This window comes from Gordionus sp. m RMFG-2023, chromosome 1 (genome assembly GCF_954871325.1).
Source record: "Gordionus sp. m RMFG-2023 chromosome 1, tfGorSpeb1-WG-v2, whole genome shotgun sequence".
NCBI classification, from domain to species: Eukaryota; Metazoa; Nematomorpha; class Gordioida; order Chordodea; family Parachordodidae; genus Gordionus; species Gordionus sp. m RMFG-2023.
In genome coordinates, this window is record NC_088775.1 from 22686334 (window position 1) to 22704008 (window position 17675).

The 17675-nt window shown below is 30.2% G+C and overlaps 1 protein-coding gene across 1 annotated transcript in view; it reads right to left on the bottom strand.

The window, feature by feature from the left end:
- Positions 1 to 4144: 4144 nt before the first annotated feature.
- LOC135922622 (TATA-binding protein-associated factor 172-like) overlaps positions 4145 to 17675 on the bottom strand; it is an 88110-nt gene continuing 74579 nt past the window's right edge. Inside the window, exons 20-27 of the mRNA XM_065457030.1 lie at positions 14001 to 14140; positions 13634 to 13898; positions 12945 to 13434; positions 10148 to 10317; positions 9312 to 9835; positions 5139 to 5516; positions 4675 to 4766; positions 4145 to 4555 (exon numbers count right to left, since the gene is read on the bottom strand). Of these exons, the coding sequence (XP_065313102.1) occupies positions 4198 to 4555; positions 4675 to 4766; positions 5139 to 5516; positions 9312 to 9835; positions 10148 to 10317; positions 12945 to 13434; positions 13634 to 13898; positions 14001 to 14140 (2417 nt within the window). The 3' untranslated portion in view covers positions 4145 to 4197. The remainder of the gene's footprint in view (positions 4556 to 4674; positions 4767 to 5138; positions 5517 to 9311; positions 9836 to 10147; positions 10318 to 12944; positions 13435 to 13633; positions 13899 to 14000; positions 14141 to 17675) is intronic.

The window sequence follows — 17675 nt, forward strand, 5'->3', positions numbered from 1 at the left end:
TCTGAATATTCTCCTAAAATTGAATTGACTGCACTTTGAATTTTGACGTTTTTTTATCCATTGCCCTTATGGCCAAAACAAATGTTTTTAATTTAAATCCTTAATGATAATATGTCCTAAAACTTAGATTTTTATAGTCATCCGTCCAATCAGTGATTATGGACAAGTATAATTATTATAGGTCATGCTTTTAATCTTAAATTTTATTTCATGGTATATTTTTGGACCTATAGTATTCATGAGAGTTTTTCGGTTCACAACTTTTATATTTTGTTATTCATATGTAACACCAACATTTATCTCTTGGCCTAGCTTGTAAATTCTTCATTTCTGTTGAATTTAAAGATTGAAGATTTTTACAAATAAAATATAACTGACTTTTCTGTAAAATGTTTAAGCAAAATTTAGCATAAAGTCTCGCGATAAAAAACACCTAAACATAAAAAGAAAATAGAACTAACGAAATGATACCGGATGTTGTTTATAAAATGCGGAAGATTTTTAGTTTTCATAAATTATTCTTTTTTAAAAAGGAACTAAATTAAATAGGAAAATATATAAAATAATTATAAAATTTATATTTATAAATAAACAATTTTAAAATTAAAATTTCCGTGATTCAAGGGAAATTTATGTTCACGCCCGGGGAAAATTTTGGGAAGGCGCGTCACGCCTTGGAATTTAAAATTTATTCACACTCATGCCGTGACCCACCATGACACGATGGGTCACGCGTAATTTCACGGCCCGCGCCCACCTCTACTCCGAATCTCCAAGGTTTATTGAGAATCTCGAGTCTCTTTAATTCCACGTCTAATATCGTAAACCTTGATAACGCATATGCAATTACATTTTTACTTCCAGGCTTGTATTCTATTGTGAAATTATAGGAAGCCAATCTATTATTATAAATTTTAGGTAGATCTCGTTTCTCCCCAAATAATCGTCTTAATGGTTTATGATCAGTTAGAATTAAGAATTTTCTACCATAAATAAATGAATGAAAATTTTCAATTCCAAAAATTGCTGGAGCTTCCTTATCAGAGTATAGTGTTTATCCAATTCTAATAGAGCCCATGACGCGAACGAGATAGGTTTTGTCTTTCCGTCTACTAAATGATATAACACAGTCCCTATTCCTCAATCAGAAGTGTTGCATTCCAAAATTATCGACAATTATGCCTTATAAAGAATTAATGTTTCCTCGGATGCTAATAATATTTTAACCACTTCTTAGGAATTTACTCCCTTTTCCGTCCACCCCCAAGGTACTTTCAGATCTATAATATAGCACAGCCTTACTATGTATATTTCGAAAAAAACATTCATGAAAAATCACGATTCCCCCAGAAAAGATCTGTTGTTATATATTATTAGGTTTTGGTGCATTCCAGATATCCTTCATCTTTTCTGGATTAAGATATATACAGAATTTATCAATAATCTCCCCTAAAAATTGGTCAATTTTGCCTTAAGACTAGCGTCTGTAATCTGTCTAAAAAGATTTCCAAATTTTTAATTTTGTTCCTCATCGTTTTGACCATAAATAATTTGGTTATCTAAGTATGCACCGGTCATTTGACAATCTTATAACTCATCCATATATATCTATGGAATATATTAGATGCACTTGCCAATACAAAAGGCCCGCGATAACGAAAATACCCCTTATGGGTCGCTATCGTTAGAAACTATTGAGACTTCGATTATAGTTACAACTCTATGAAACCTTCAAATCACGGTAAATTTATCACCACCTTGGATTTTTTCGGACAAATTGTCAAGATAGAAATAACATGATGGTCATTATTCGCGAAATTAACTCTATTTAAGGCGAATTTCCTATTATTTAAGTATTTAAGGTTATATAACAACATTTAAGGTCATCGCCATTACTAAGGTATCATGTTTAATCATCTAGAATATTCTTTTTTTTATAAATAACATAATAAATAGTAATTTATTATAGAGATAACATATGAGAACACCATCCCCTATTTAGGCAGTCTGCAGTTAACCGTGCAGACAAGAGGCAAAGCCACTTACTTTAACGCCCACAAGAAATAAAAAAATAGGCAAAGCCCATGCCCGATTATATAAAAGTAATGGTTATGGAAAGGTATTGGCAAGGTTAAAATTAACTTCTCCTATCATTGTGATTGCTGAAAAAAATAAAATCTGAAACAAAATATTTATAATAATACAAATACAAGGCGATCGATTATAAATTAATTTCAATGTTTTCTATTTCATAATGTATGGACGCCATTTTTATTTTAATTTTCTCGAAATATTTTAAATTTGCGCATAAATATCATATGATTCAAAATGACATATATATCGTATCCTCTTTTCTATATTAATTTCAGCATTATCCTGCTATATATCATTTGGTGATTAACATGCTGTATTTATTATTAAATATACGAGTTGCATATCACGAATAAATGTAAAATACCATTGACGATGATTATTGTTGATATTGAGATAATAGTTAAGAATATTAATGGAAATGTATATAAATAAAAATAATACACCTAGTTTTGGATAATTAAATACATTAAATTTATTATGATATTTTTATTAATTGAAATTGTTGATTAAACTTAATATAATATGAATACAATTAACTTAGAATCCTACAAAAGTGAAATAGATATTAAGTCATGCTTAGTTCATGTAGAGGAGATTTTTAGGTTAAGATAATCGAGGTTGATAAGCTTAGTTTTATTGGCTTATTTTGGCCTTGAGAGATTAGGTGAATCATAATGCTTTATTCTATAATCGAATGAAGTTTATTAGATGGAAACAACGGCCAAATGAATAACTAATACAATTTCCTAGTAGACCTAAATAGTTATGTCAACTTTGTCAGAAATAAATTGATCATCCAAAAGTAGAATATTTGGAGTCGGTTTTCTGAGGATAAAAGCATAGACCCATCAAATACGTTTATCCAAATATTATGGCTGATCACGATATAATAAAAAAAACAAGGGGAAATAAATAATTGGTTCAATAAACAAAATAATCTGAATAGGAGAAACAAGAGTGGTATGATAATTATAAGTGTAAAGAAACGAGATGTACAAAATATAATTTCTACAATGGAGAAAATGATAAATGTCCATCCAAATTTGTGAGTCATGAGTGTGTGAGAGAAGGTCCTTATGCTCGTTGTTGCAACAGCATCGAGGTTGAACTTTACTAAATAGAGACAACTATAGCAATTGCAGTATGAACAGAAATGATAATAATATGAGAGAAGGGTATCAGCAGGGATATAACAACAATAATGACCTGGATAATTACCAGACTCGATATACCAGGTATTAAGAGAAAAGATGAATAGGACCAAGATAACAGCGAGAATCAATAATACGTGGCTTAATTGAGGTCAGTATCTACATGAGGGGGAAGTGGGAGATTTATTTGTATCAAATCTTTCTTGAGGGGGCAGGGGGTAGATGTAGCGTCTACATGAGCGAGGGAGAGGGGGGGGGGGGTAGAAACAGTTTACATAGATATCTCAGAAAAGTACGAAAAGATATCAGTGCCTTTTCACCGATTACCTTTCAGCCTGTTAAAAGTGGGTTACCAGAAATAAATACTAGTAATGAGTACAATAATGTAACACTAAGGGAAACCAAAAATGAGGGAAATAATGCCCTAGTAATAATGTGTTTTTGATGCCGAAATATAGGTCACTATGAGAGATAGTGTTGTTAAACGGCTCGTTTTGAGTCGATTTTTATAAGTGGCTAACCCAATATTTTATCCAGAAAAATATTACGCAAGCCTGAAGATTTTGCTCATAGAAGGAACAAAGATCTAGCTAGACATATATTATTGAAATCTCGAGGCTTATGCTATATTTTTCTGGCTAAAATATTGAGTTAGCCGTTTTCAAAATCGGATCAAAATGAGCCGTTTAACAACACTAATGCGAGAGATTGTCCTGACTTTTTTATACTTATATAATCAATAATCATTTTTTTTTATAAATATATCATTTTTGCCACTATGACCACTTATATCTACAAAAATATAAACGAGGCTAAAAATTGGTTATTTGTTAGTTATTTTTGCTTACCAAATTTAAAAAATCAATAATTGTAAAAAAATATATTTTCTAGTTTTTTTTTATTATAGATTATTATCGCGAGAAAACAAATAATAGATTAAAAGAAATCATTTTTATTTTAGCTTAGCCACAAAGCTATCAATATCAAATTCATTATCGTATTGACATTCATCACCCCACAATGATTCCAACTCTTTCAAAAATAGGTGTAACCCTACCTTCTTTTTCTTGCGATCGATAGCACTACCTTCACCAAAATTCATTTGCTCACTTATTACATGGCTGCTTTCGCCAAATGAAGCTTTTTGGGAGATGTTACTATTTGCCGGGCTAGGTGAATTAGAAGAGGGGTTGCCAAATTTTGTAGCAAAAAAGTCCAAAATATCTGTGGAAGACTTGCGAATCATTCGGTAATCTGAGTTTTCTTTGTTCACTATAGAATTTGCGACAGCCATTTTAAACTTTTGTAATCTTTATAAAAAGGGTTATTTTTTTAAAAATATTTACAAATTATATTTTTCGTATAAATTAGTTATTTTATATATAAGTGGGTTATAAATTCACGTAAAACAAAAAAATAATTTTTTTACCCCAAAATTTTTTCTTCGAACGTGTCTTTGGTAATCAGGCGATATACGTTAACCACTTTTGTCTGCCCTATTCTATGGGCCCGATCCATAGCCTATTTTTAATAAGTACAAAATATTTCACATAAAAATTTCTAAACCAATAAAAAAGATTATGTATTTATGGTATCGATGATAATTAGCTGATACCGCGTTTAAATGGTGGTATCGATACATCTTTGGATATTAAGGCAAAAAAAATTGGTATAGAAGCTATAATAGTTTGCCATATTTACGCGAATTGTAAGAGAAAATTCGTGATTTACGTATATTGAAGATGACCGCGATTCTCTCATAGAAATAAGAATAAAGCCATACATTAGTGGCTTTCAATCAATTTTTATACATGACATAAATATTTTGGTATATATTTAATTAGTTGAATCGATCAATAGACATTTTGTAATAGAAGAAAATATGATAAAAACTTGCAAATCTTTCATGGGATTCCAATCATGTTCGTAAAATATAACGACATCGGCCGCCGTCAAATTAAGACCCAGACCACCTATTTTAGTAGTCAGAAGTAAGACTTTGATACATTTAGCGTCGTTTTCTTCAAAGGTAAAAGGATCACGATTAAAATCTTTGACAATTTTATGTCTATCTTCCAAGGATACTGTTCCATCCAAAGTAGAGTAAGGCACGGAATACTTTTGCAAACAGCGGCTCACAAGTTTGAGCGTATCGATGAATTGGAAAAATATGAGAACTTTGTGCCAGCTACCATCGTAACCCTCCGCCGCATTTTTTTTCGATACTTCTTCATTGAGATTGGTGTCCGATGAATAAATTATTTGGCATTCCTAGGTAAAATTGTTTTTTTTATGTAAAGTAAGTTTAACAACTGACGTTAACGATATAATCTAAGAATTCGTTAATATTAATAAAAAGATAAAAATGATAACATCAATCAACTGTAAAGAGGCACATGTCAACATGAATGCAGCCTTAGTCTCGAATAATTGATTCAGAAAAATAAAACATACACATTTAACTTAGAAATGATTTTGATGTCTAAGACCACGTTTTTTTTTTGAATAACAATCTAAGTAACAGAAACAATAAATGTAATTGGCACATTAATTGTTTTATATAGTATTGGAAAAAGGCCGATTTTTAAAAATGAGTCGATTAAGACAAGGATAAATATAATATTATGTAAGCCTGAAGATTTTGCTTATAGATGACAGAAATATTGGGCATCTATTTTTAAAATTTAAACATTTACATATTATTTTGGCTAAAATCTTAATCAGGTCCAGTGGAGTAGGCAAGAGGGAGGTCGAGGTTCAGCTATTCCATGAATAAAATTAAATTTTTTAAAAAATTAATTTAATTTACTACTAATCATGCATAAAATATTGTTCATTGCTTCAATAATTTTCCTTCTAGCATGTGATGCCAATTTGGTGATTTTTTATTTTGATAAAAATGTTTTTTTTAAAACTATTTATCAAACGGGTTGAAGGAGTAAAGAAGTATGAAATACGCACCAATTATTGATATAAATTTTCGAGTTAATGCCTCCAGATGTTTGGTAAACTTTACGCTTAAAACGTGATATCATAGTTAGTATTTGGTTCATAATTAGGTTTCTTTTTTAAAGGCTGCGGAAATTGATTAAAGAATATAAGGACTAAATATTAAAGCAAACCAGATAGTTAGAACTTCTATATTCTCCGTTCTATGCTAATTTTAACAATTTTTTTACCAATAATTCAATAATAAAATATGCTAATATCCTACTTAATGGTTTAGTATAAGTTTCAGAATTAGTGTTTCCAAAAGCTAGGCTCATCTCATGCTTAGAGTGTGATGTCATAGTTTTTATTTTGTTTATAACTCATTTTCTTTTAATGGTTCTCATATTTGAGTGAGGGATTGAGAGTTCTAGTCTTAAAAATTAGCGCACGCCAGATATATAGTTTTTATATTTTCCATTTTAGCACGATATCTATTGCAATTTTCTTTTTTTCTTTATACTATCTACCAAACGGATTGAATTAATTAATCATGATCTAAACATTGATAAAATTTGCTGAATATGCTTTCAGTCACTTTCTAACCTTAGAGTTGGCCAAAATTTTGTTAACTAATAACTTTTTCCTTTATATTGGCTACTATACTGGTTAAAGTCAGACATTAGTAAAGCACAAACAATTGCTATATATTTTAGAATTAGGACTTGTTCAGCCAAGTTTAATGGAGAATATAAAAATAATTCCGAAAAATCAATAATATATAAGAATTTTTTGTAGTAGGGAATCGACCGAAACTCGGGCACCAAAAAATTGTTTAAACACCCCCCCCCCTCCCCATTAGAAAATCCTAGCTACATCACCGATTGAGCGGTTTTTAAAAATCAACCCAAATCGGGTATTTTAACAATGCTTTTATTATTGGGAAGAAGCATCAAACGTAATAGTAGTATCAATATAAAGAGACAGAACGTAGGTATCGAAGGATATGGAGAAGAGGGCGTAGGTTGTATTACTTGGTTAAATTTGATTCTATTAAATACCACAGAAATTTCGAATGCGTAGTGATAATGACTTTAAAAATTGTCATACACCTTCAGATACCCGAAGTGCGTGTGCTACAAAATGCCGGATATGTCGGAAGAAAGAGCAGTTAATGCATGAGTGTTGAAATACTAAATTTTTTCAATATGTCCACATCTTCTCCCTTCATGGCTTCCAAGTCCCAATTTTTCGTGAAAATATTCTGCTCTTTTATTTTACGAGTCGTGCTTCCTTCTCGAACAGCTAATCTATCACTTGAGCCAACACTGTCAGCTCTACTGTCGACCAGGTAGTCCCACCAATCACCTGACTCCTTGGTCTGTTGTTACACCTCCGTTCCCTGTAAACAGGTCTTCTCACGTTCCATCCCGAAGATTCCTTACATTGGAGGGGGGAGGCCCAACTTGTATAATCCCGTGTCCTGCATATGTAGCAACTCGTGATATTACGTTCCCTTCCATCCTCTTGCACATTTCACACTTTCCATTGTTGTTCTGCTACCATTCGTTTGTTATATCTTCCAGCCTAACGAAGGTTAATTATCTTTAACTTCATACATGAGTAATCCGTAAAGTAATAACGTCATTAGATATACAATATAATATAATTTGTGCATTATTTGTATTATTGATTTGGACATGTAGTTTATTATTAGGAGAAAGCATGAAGCGAAAATGGAGAATGATGCAGGAATGTGTGACCTAATAAATATAACCCGGGTCTATCAGACATGGTAAACATGATAATGTTGCTATTCTGGATTTTGAATTTTAGTATAGATGTTGAAGCATCTGCAAATATCAAAGTTAGAGATGATGAACCCCTAGAAAGGTCAGCGAATGGGAAATAAAACAAATAAAGCAATAATGTTAGTGAAGGCAAAGTATGGCCTAGGGCACCAATGAAAGGCCAGGAAACGGAAGGATGGAAGACAGAAGCAATAACATAAAGTATCTATATATGAAGGTTGCAAGATCATATACAAGTATGCCAGAAAAGGATGCAAGGAATGGTTGTATAAATGGCAAATCTGAGGGGATGGGGGCTCACCAATCTATAAGGAACAAATGCGAGAATAGATTAGTCTAAGATTGGCAGGGCCTACAGGCCGATGAATAGGCTAGAGCCATCAGTGTTGGCTCATGAGTTAGATTAGTTGTGTGAAAAGGAGGTGCGATCCAGGGAATAAGTTATCAGAGGATTCTTTGGGAAATGCAAACCATAAAGAGGGAAGATATCATATTCATTTGAATATGTTTATTTATTTTTCGCCGTTTCATTAATTCGTTAAATATAAATTTAGCAATCAAGAGATAAACTAGAATAAAAAATCAATATCAAGCTGAATTATTTTTGGGAAGAGATAAGGTTTTTTTTATAAGATATGTAATTGTGTAGGGAAGGGTTGAAAGAATATTTTAAAAAAAGCCAAAGGGAAGTCGAAGGGAGAATTGGGAATGTTGTTATTATATGGAAGAAAGTTTTATTTGTTCACTTGATTCATATTTGTAAGGAAGTACATTAAAAAAATGTATAAAAGGATACGGGAAATTTCAATTAAAAATTATCAAGATGTGATTGCTTGAAAATGGAGAAAGAAAGTTGCAATACGTTATTTTAATTTCAGATAATTTTTGCAAAAAATATTGTGAGTGGGTCTACTATTGTCGCTAGACTATATCCATTCGCCTGTTGAAGACCCTCCCTGACCCATCCTACTATATTGTCGTGCCCGGATTAGTGAAACCAGCTTAGTCCTTTCTTCATCCCGTTTTGCAAATTTCCATTAAATACGACAAAAATATCATAAGGAAAAAGGTCCCAGAAAAAGAATATCTAAAATTTCCTCAATTTAGATATACGATGAAGGACAAAATCTTGGAGACCATATCGAACAAAGACTATGTCCTTATCAACTCTCAGACCACCGGCCACACCGTGGGATCATTGCAACAAGGCAATAAATGAATAAAAATTATTTTCGCAATAGTTTTTATATTCGGAACCCGTACCTACATTTGTATTCCAAACTATAGTTTGAAATTAGATAAATTTAAGGGAAAAATTTTAAAAAACTTTTAGCAACTGTACGAGGGCCATGAGCTTTCCCGACACCCCAGGGTCATTCATAATCATTTGCAAAGACCGGTTTAGGTCGAAGTGGCCTTTAAAACTTCCTTCTGTCCCACCTTCAATTGCTGTGTCATCGGCGCCATCAAAACTTATAGACTCGTTTATGGTATGATATTTTCGAAGTAACCATAATAATTTGCCATTTTCCTCGGGTATATTTGTATCCAATTTAAGAAGCACAAAACCCGGATGATTACAAATTTTTCTCATGTAGTTCAGAGCTTCAAAGGCGTGGATTGGTTTGGTAATATTGGTTTTATCTAGTGATGAAGACGAATTGTGCTCACTGGGCGTTTTAATCGCCCTAAGGTTAATGAAATCATCGATGAGTTCAAGCTGAAGCCAGGTCATAGGGCAATAATAATCTTGGATGATTTTCGGGGGTAGGTCTGAAAGAACTTGTTCTTTGGTTCTTCGTAGTATGAAGGGCAAAATCAGTTTGTGCAAGCTTTCTAGGGCAGTGATACCTGAAATAAGAGAGGTTAGAGGAATGTAGTTTTAAATAAATAAATTAATATTATTGGTATATAAATTCGAGATCAACATGAGCCAATTCGACGCATTTTTTTAAAAAGTTATTGGCCTGGCCTGTAAAAAAATTTATGCAGATCTTTAATATAATTTTCATTCAATACCAGTATTGTTAAAAAAAACTCAAGATTTTAGCCAAAAACCTTTCTGACATACTTTATACTTTTGGCAAGAATCATGAATTAGCCATTTTAAAAAAAAATCGGTTGTTCTTAGTACATAATATACACAAAAATATTGTATAATACCGGCTTCTTGTTCCTTTGAAGAATTTTTTGCATCTCTGCTCTGGAGAATGGGCTTACCGAATGTGTTGTTGAACTCCTTTTCCGTTCCGAGATACCCAGGCATTAGAAAATCGAAAAGGCTCCAGAGCTCTAGTACGTTATTTTGGACTGGCGTACCACTCAGGATTAATCTTAATAAAAAATTATTTTTAATATGTGCATTAGATATGCATCTCGGGTCGTGGAGTTGAGATAAAATTTTTGCTTAAAAATTATAACCAGTAAAATCGTAATTTTTATCTTCTAAATTCGTGATTCACGATTTAAATGAATGAATCACGAATGGAGTAAAATTATATAAGTTTGGATAGAGAATTTATTTATTAATTTTTTTAGAGAGGTTTTCTGCTATTGATTCTCTAAAAAATAGTATATATGTCGTAATTTTTAAAGGGATCATGACTATCCGGGATTTTCACGGGATTTAAAGGGATCCCTTTAAAATTTCAATTTTTTAAGGATAAAGAACTATACGGTATTATCACTGGGGCAGAGATTGACCTCCAGTTGAATAAATCTTTTGATTAGCTATCGAATGATACCCTATACTAGACATATCTTATATCATAAGGCCAAAAAAAACAAAATTGAAAATTAAAAACGCAACGAAACTCGTGGAAAACGCTTTTAATATAAGATTTCTCTTTATCACGTTTAAAACGTGATAATCCCGTATTATCATTCCTTAATTATCAACCCTAATTTTTTAGTTATCCCTTTAAATCCCGTGAAGATCCCGGATAATCATGATCCCTTTAAAAATTACGACATATACATTGTTATATCATGATTTTGTAAATTTATTATACATGTCATGTCATTCTATTACAAATCACAAGTTACAAAATACACTATTTAAAACATCTTTCAAATTAAATGAAATTTTGTTAAGTGGTTAGATATGTCGTGAGGATTATTGCGTTTAAAATTTTATTGCTTTAGTTCTATTAGATCCCAAGTTTTATAAGTTTATTCGCCTTTATGAGATTAGAAAAAAATTGTAATTTATTATATATTCATTCTCTTTGTATTAAAAAAAAATATTTAAAAATGGAAACATATTTTAAAAAAGGAATGTTTTAGATAGGACAGACAAAACACAATTTCAAGAAATTGAATCTTTCATAAAATCTTTAAAAAAAGTAGTATGGCATTGGAAATCGACCAAAATAACGTGATTTTCGGTTTCGAATTTTTCAAATAGATGAAATTATGAGGTTAAATAGATTGTATATTTTACATAAATCAAAATTTTAATGCTCTAATTTAAATGTATCTCGAGTTATGGACCTACATAGTTCGATGAGAGATTTTTCCTCTTTTAACGAATATCGAATTACTCAAAATATTTTTGGTGTAAAGTAACAAATTAAATATCATTTTGTAGCCCTCAAAATTCTCCTCAGAAAATGACAAATAATTTACAAAATATCTTCAGTATCGTTGTATTTCCCATAAAACAAAAAAAATATTATTTTGAAAAGTGCCCCATTTAAAACGATGAAACTCACGAAAAATGTTTATTGTCATTATATTTACATGTTTAAAGTAAAAATATCAATGGAGAAAACAAGAATTTAAATTTCATTTAGTTTTTTATAATTTTAGGAATAAAAAAATCAATAATAAAGGGCGTTTGAAGCGATGAAACTCATCAAATATGTCTATTATCAATATATTTAAATATTAAAGTAATTAATGGAGAAATTAAGAATTAAAATTTTATTTAGTTTTTCATCATTTTAAAACGCTACTTTTAAAGATAATTATAATATATTTTTTTAAAATAAAATTCATTATATATCATAAATAACCCTGAAAATTTTCTATAAGATTATTATGTACACTAGAATTTAAAAATATGGTTTTTTATATCTTAATAAAAAGAAAATAAATTATTAGGTTTTTTTATTCCAAAAATTATAAAAACTAAATAAAATTTTAATTCTTAATTTTCCAATTAATATTTATATTTAAATATATTGGTAATAAACATATTTGTTGAGTTTCATCGTTTCAAACGCCCTTTATTAATGATTTTTTTATTCTTAAAATTATAATTATCAAATAAACTTTAATTTCGTATTTTTTCCTTAATATTTTTACTTAACTATGTAAATATATTGGCAATAAACATATTTCATGAGTTTCATTGTTTTAAATGGGGAACTTTTCAAAATAATATTTTTTTGCTGGAACAACGACATTGAAGATTTTAAAATAATTTTTACATTTTCTTAGGGAAAATTTTTTCAGTGACAAATTTTTAAAATTAAAAAAAAAAAAATTTGAAGATAATTTTTTTTTTAATTTATGAGGGTATTATCATTTTCAGATATCGAGCACCAATATCGACAAAAATTGAAAGTATCCAGTTGAGGTCTGTGCTGACCAACACATCCGTATCGGAGCAATTCAAATAATATCAAAAGGTACTGACTCGATTCTTATTAGGGAATGACATCAAAAAATTTAACATTTTTAGTTATCTACAATGATTTTTAATTTTGGCATTACTGCACACTTTATATGATTATAATAAAAATTATATTGGAAAAATTGTTTCTGTAAAATATTTGGCTATTTTATTAATTTTTAGATGGATTTATAATCTTTGTAACCATTCTCCTGGTGCATTTCGCAAATTAAAGCCTTACCCACTACCTAAAAAAAGAGAAGCACACTAATAATATTTAAGAATTATTATAAAATTTTAAAGTTATATATTTTTTTAAATTTTATTTATTAAATAACTAACCTATGCCTAGCTGGAATATTCTTAACGATTTTAGCTAGCTTAGTTTTGCTATTTTTGATGACGTGACCTTCGTCCAATACCAAATGGGTGAAACCTCCGCTAAATCCGACATCATCAAATAGTTTGGAAAAAATGTAGCCATTTTTTCTTATCAACTCGTAGCTGCAAACGCAAAGCACGTGATTAAATGAAATAAATTTATCGCTATTGGTTATTATGGCTTTAACAGTCTTTAAGGCAGTCTCGTCATTGAGATCAACAAAAGCAAAAGGCTTTAACATATGTCCAGGAATAAATTTTTCAACTTCTTCTATCCAATAGTAAACGAGAGTCTGAGGACAAAGAACTAAAGATATTTTCGGAGATTCGATATTTTCTTTTTCATGATTATATATGTCAATGCCAGTTTTGCAATATACATGAGTATCAGTTGTTGATTGATGTGCACGGTCTTTTAACACTAAACCACATATAGCTTGCAGAGTTTTACCTTTTTTATATTTAAAAATGTTATAATTATTAAATTTACGATTTTTTTTTGTTTTATTCATATTCACCATTTCTCACTTCCTGCATCTTTTGGCTATCACTTCTACACTAATGTGAAGAACAACTTTAAAATACCCTTTTATTTTATCGTTCTCGAATAATAATTTTAAGTAATAAAAACTATAGTGTAGGAAAAATACCCAGACCCATGTCATCGCACAGGATACCGTGAAGTTTGTAACGTTTGAGAAAGGCTAACCAATTTACACCATGGAGCTGGTAATGTCTTAATTCGATACCCGGTTTGAGATCGATTAATTCGCTTAGGTTTTGATCGTTAATTTGATCCAACTGGCCGGATAGTAAATGGGTCAAAAACATTTTTCCTCTGTCGAAAGCAGCGAGTAAATTGACATTGCTTTTGAAGGCAGTATTGGTTGATGTTGACGTCGAAGAATTTAGTACCTAGTTTTTTTTGGGTAGTTTAGAATTTTGTGCATAAGTTAAACTACAGAAGATACAAAACATCAAAATTGATATTCAACTAATGTTATGTCTAACAATTACGTTCAAGGATATGTATTTGATGATTGAAATAAAACAATGAGATGCGCCTTTCCTCACATCCTCGTTTGAGTCTGTCATCAATCCCAAGCAAGGAAGAGCAAATATAATAGTGTAAGGTAACATTATTGAGAAGTGGATTTCTTAAATATAAATTTTAGTTACCAATTAATGTAGTAAATAAGTATATAATATAAGTGTTTCATAATTTAATAAATATTTTTTCGTTCAGGAAGAATACTAAGAATCAAGGTTGATGAAATATTTTTTTCATATATTTTATACATCTCATTAGATTAAATCACATACCACTCAATTCCTCAAGTTATTTTTACCTAATTTTTCAAGTAAAATAGGAATTGTATCTTGTAATATATTTTGTTATAACTTTTAATTTTTATTATAATTAAGGAATACATGAATTATAAATAAAATTATATTTGGCTGAGATTTGGGCCAATTAATTTATATGAAGTGATAGGGCTGACATGATTCTACCTGTATTGGTAAGCGTGGCAGGTTCAGTTATATTATTTCTTTTTTTATTTTTTTATCTGAAATTACATATTGATCTTCTTTTCCTTTTCCACAATATATGGTAAATTTCTTACATTAATTTGAATATTAAAAGTAAAATATAACAAAAGTAAAACATAGGAAAATAAACGCCTTGGCTGTAATGCAGTTATACCCTACTATTGCATCGATTGTGGCCTACTCGAATGTCTATTCACTCGCGAACGACAACCCCGCCATAAATCTATCAACAACATTCTCATAGCTGCCCCAAAAAAATTAATATCCCACCTATCTTTGAACCAGTGAGCCTTTTAAATGAAAACGCCATATGCCCTGATGGTATATCCCTCATTCCCTGGACAAACGGTCTCTCGTTGACCTGTGACTATACTTTGGTCGATTTTACATAAAAAACAAGTATGCTAGCCTTACCAACACAGTGTTCATACCAAGTTACCAATACCTTTGGCATGTTCGGAATATAGAAAAAATGAGATAGATCAAAGGGGACCCCAGCGAAGGATTCTACCTTCGTCAGCAGATTTCTCTCGAAATCTGACGGTCCAATTTTTTGAGCATTCACTCCTCTCTATAAAAATTTTTATACTTCTAAATATTTTTCTATATAAAATATTTTTTTTATATTCTTATTTGTTTTTTTTTAAATATATTTTTAATTTGATATTTTTCATATTTATATTTAATTTTTTTAATTGAAACCGTTTTATTAAAAATAAAAAATTTACTGTAAAAGGGGGGATACTTTTTACCAGATGTTATAACCAAATAACATGATCTTATTATATTATTCTTTTTGTCATACTTAAACATTGAATTTTTATACAAATACTGAACAATTTTTTATAAAAATGCCACACATAAAGTATTATATACTTTCACATAATGCTAATAGCTCTCCTTCATTCCCAATTATTTCAAATGAAAATCTTGCCTATCTCAGATAAGAATGAGATGCAAAATTACCACTCATCTTCAATCATTTCCACAAATAATAATTCTTTGTTTATCATAGATGAAAATATAAATCTACAAGCTTCCTCGATTATTACAAAACTCAAAAGAACATACCATTGTTGGAATAAAGTTTAGATTGAGATGATAATGAAAATTTTAGCGATGCCAGAGGAGGAACAAATAAAGATTAGACATCGATAATATGTTAATATGTCGAAGGTATCTTTTCACAAAATAAAACGAGATACATTCACAGGAATTATTGGCCAGTCTTAAAAAGAATCCACCATTAAACAAGAAGGAGAAAAATCAACGACAAATCATGGATATGTTAATGGTTCAATACCTTTACAGTTAAAAAAAATTATTAGAAATTTCCTTTTCGGTTCGTTAAAAAAATATAGGAACCATAAGAAAATACATTAAAAGGTTCGAAAAAAAAGAGCTGGCAAGGAACCTTATAACAGGAATACACCAGGAATCAATATTCGGCAGGTGCATTGCCTAAGACTACTAAATATCCTCAGAGAAAAATCATATTTTCTAGACGAAACAAGTAGTTGCACCCATCTATGCCTGAGCACTACTCAATGTGAGGCCAACAATAATGGTTACACCCACAAAAGGAAAAAACGTAAGTGTACTTTTTACCATAGGAATTGGTGGAGTTATACATTATAAAATCATTGAAGGATCATATAATTGTTAAGGGAGCAAGCTATTAAGCCTAGCACTAAAGGAAGATAATGGCGCAATATACGAATAATAAGGAGTTGAATAAATAAATATTAAAAAAAGTTGATTGACTTTTGATAAATAAAATAATAAATAAACGGGATGATTATGTAAAAAAATAAATATATAAGAGCGAAAAAAAAGAAACGATTATTATTATTTTTATGTACGATTTCATATTTTAAAGAAAGAAAAATAAAGAAATAAAATTATCGATTTTCGTGTTTCAAGAGAAAAGAAATATTGAAGTAAAAAAAAAAGTGTTGTTTTGATATTTAAAGAGTGTTGTTTTGATTTTGATATTGGTGACCCCGACGTGATCCGGGAAAAAGAGTATTTTTAAAATTGGAAAACATAGTAGGAGGTTTTAAAAGAATCAGAAAACCAGTATTTTTAAAATTGGAAAACATAGTAGAAGGTTTTAAAAGAATCATAAAACCAGTATTTTTAAAATTAGAAAACATAGTAGAAGGTTTTAAAAGAATCAGAAAACCAGCATTTTTAAAATTAGAAAACATAGTAGAGTTTTAAAAGAATCAGAAAACCAGTATTTTTAAAATTGGAACATAGTAGAAGGTTTTAAAAGAATCAGAAAACCAGTATTGTTAAAATTAGAAAACATAGAACCAGATTTTTTAAAAATAAAGAAAACGTTTGTAGTAGAAAGTTTTAGATAAAAGATAGAAAACCAGTGTAAAAAAAAAAGTAAAAAAAGGTTTAAAAAAAAGGAAAACCGGATTAATAAACTTCTTGTACGGCATACAAGCAAGATATATGTATAGTTGCATCTTTAATTTGTTTACAATTTTAATAGTATTTTATTTATTAACGTTGCAAATAGTTAAACTCTTTATATTAAAAGTATTAGTTAATTTTTTGTAGAGAGATGAAAACTTTTAAATTTATAAAGTGTTTGGAATTACAATATAATATTGTGGGAGCATTAGTCATATTAGTGATTTGGATGTGTAGTTTGATTAAGGGAAGAAGAGTTAAAACGTAGCGTGAGAATAAAGGGCCAGACATTAACAATAGATGGGCATAATGGAGAGGAGGATGTTATGGGAAAGGTAACATAGTTGCCAGTTCAAGAATTAATTAATGGATGGACAGAGAGTGAGGTAGATAAATTAATAAGTAAACCTGATGGGAGAGATGCATATAATGATAACAGATTGGGACCTTATAGGGGACCAACGGAGAATTCTCAGGGACAGAGAGGGGAAATAAGATCCAGTTTTGATTCTAGAGTGAGGGGAAGAATGAATTGTTATAATTGTGGAAGACAAGGACATATGGTCAGAGATTGTAGGGAGGCAAAGTGTTCGAATGTGGTAGATTTGGTCATATAGCCCCTTATTGTCCAGAAAAACAAGAGAAATTACGATGTGCGGGTTGCGGAAGATTTGGTCACAATAAGGAAGAATGTAATACGGGAAATAAAAATAC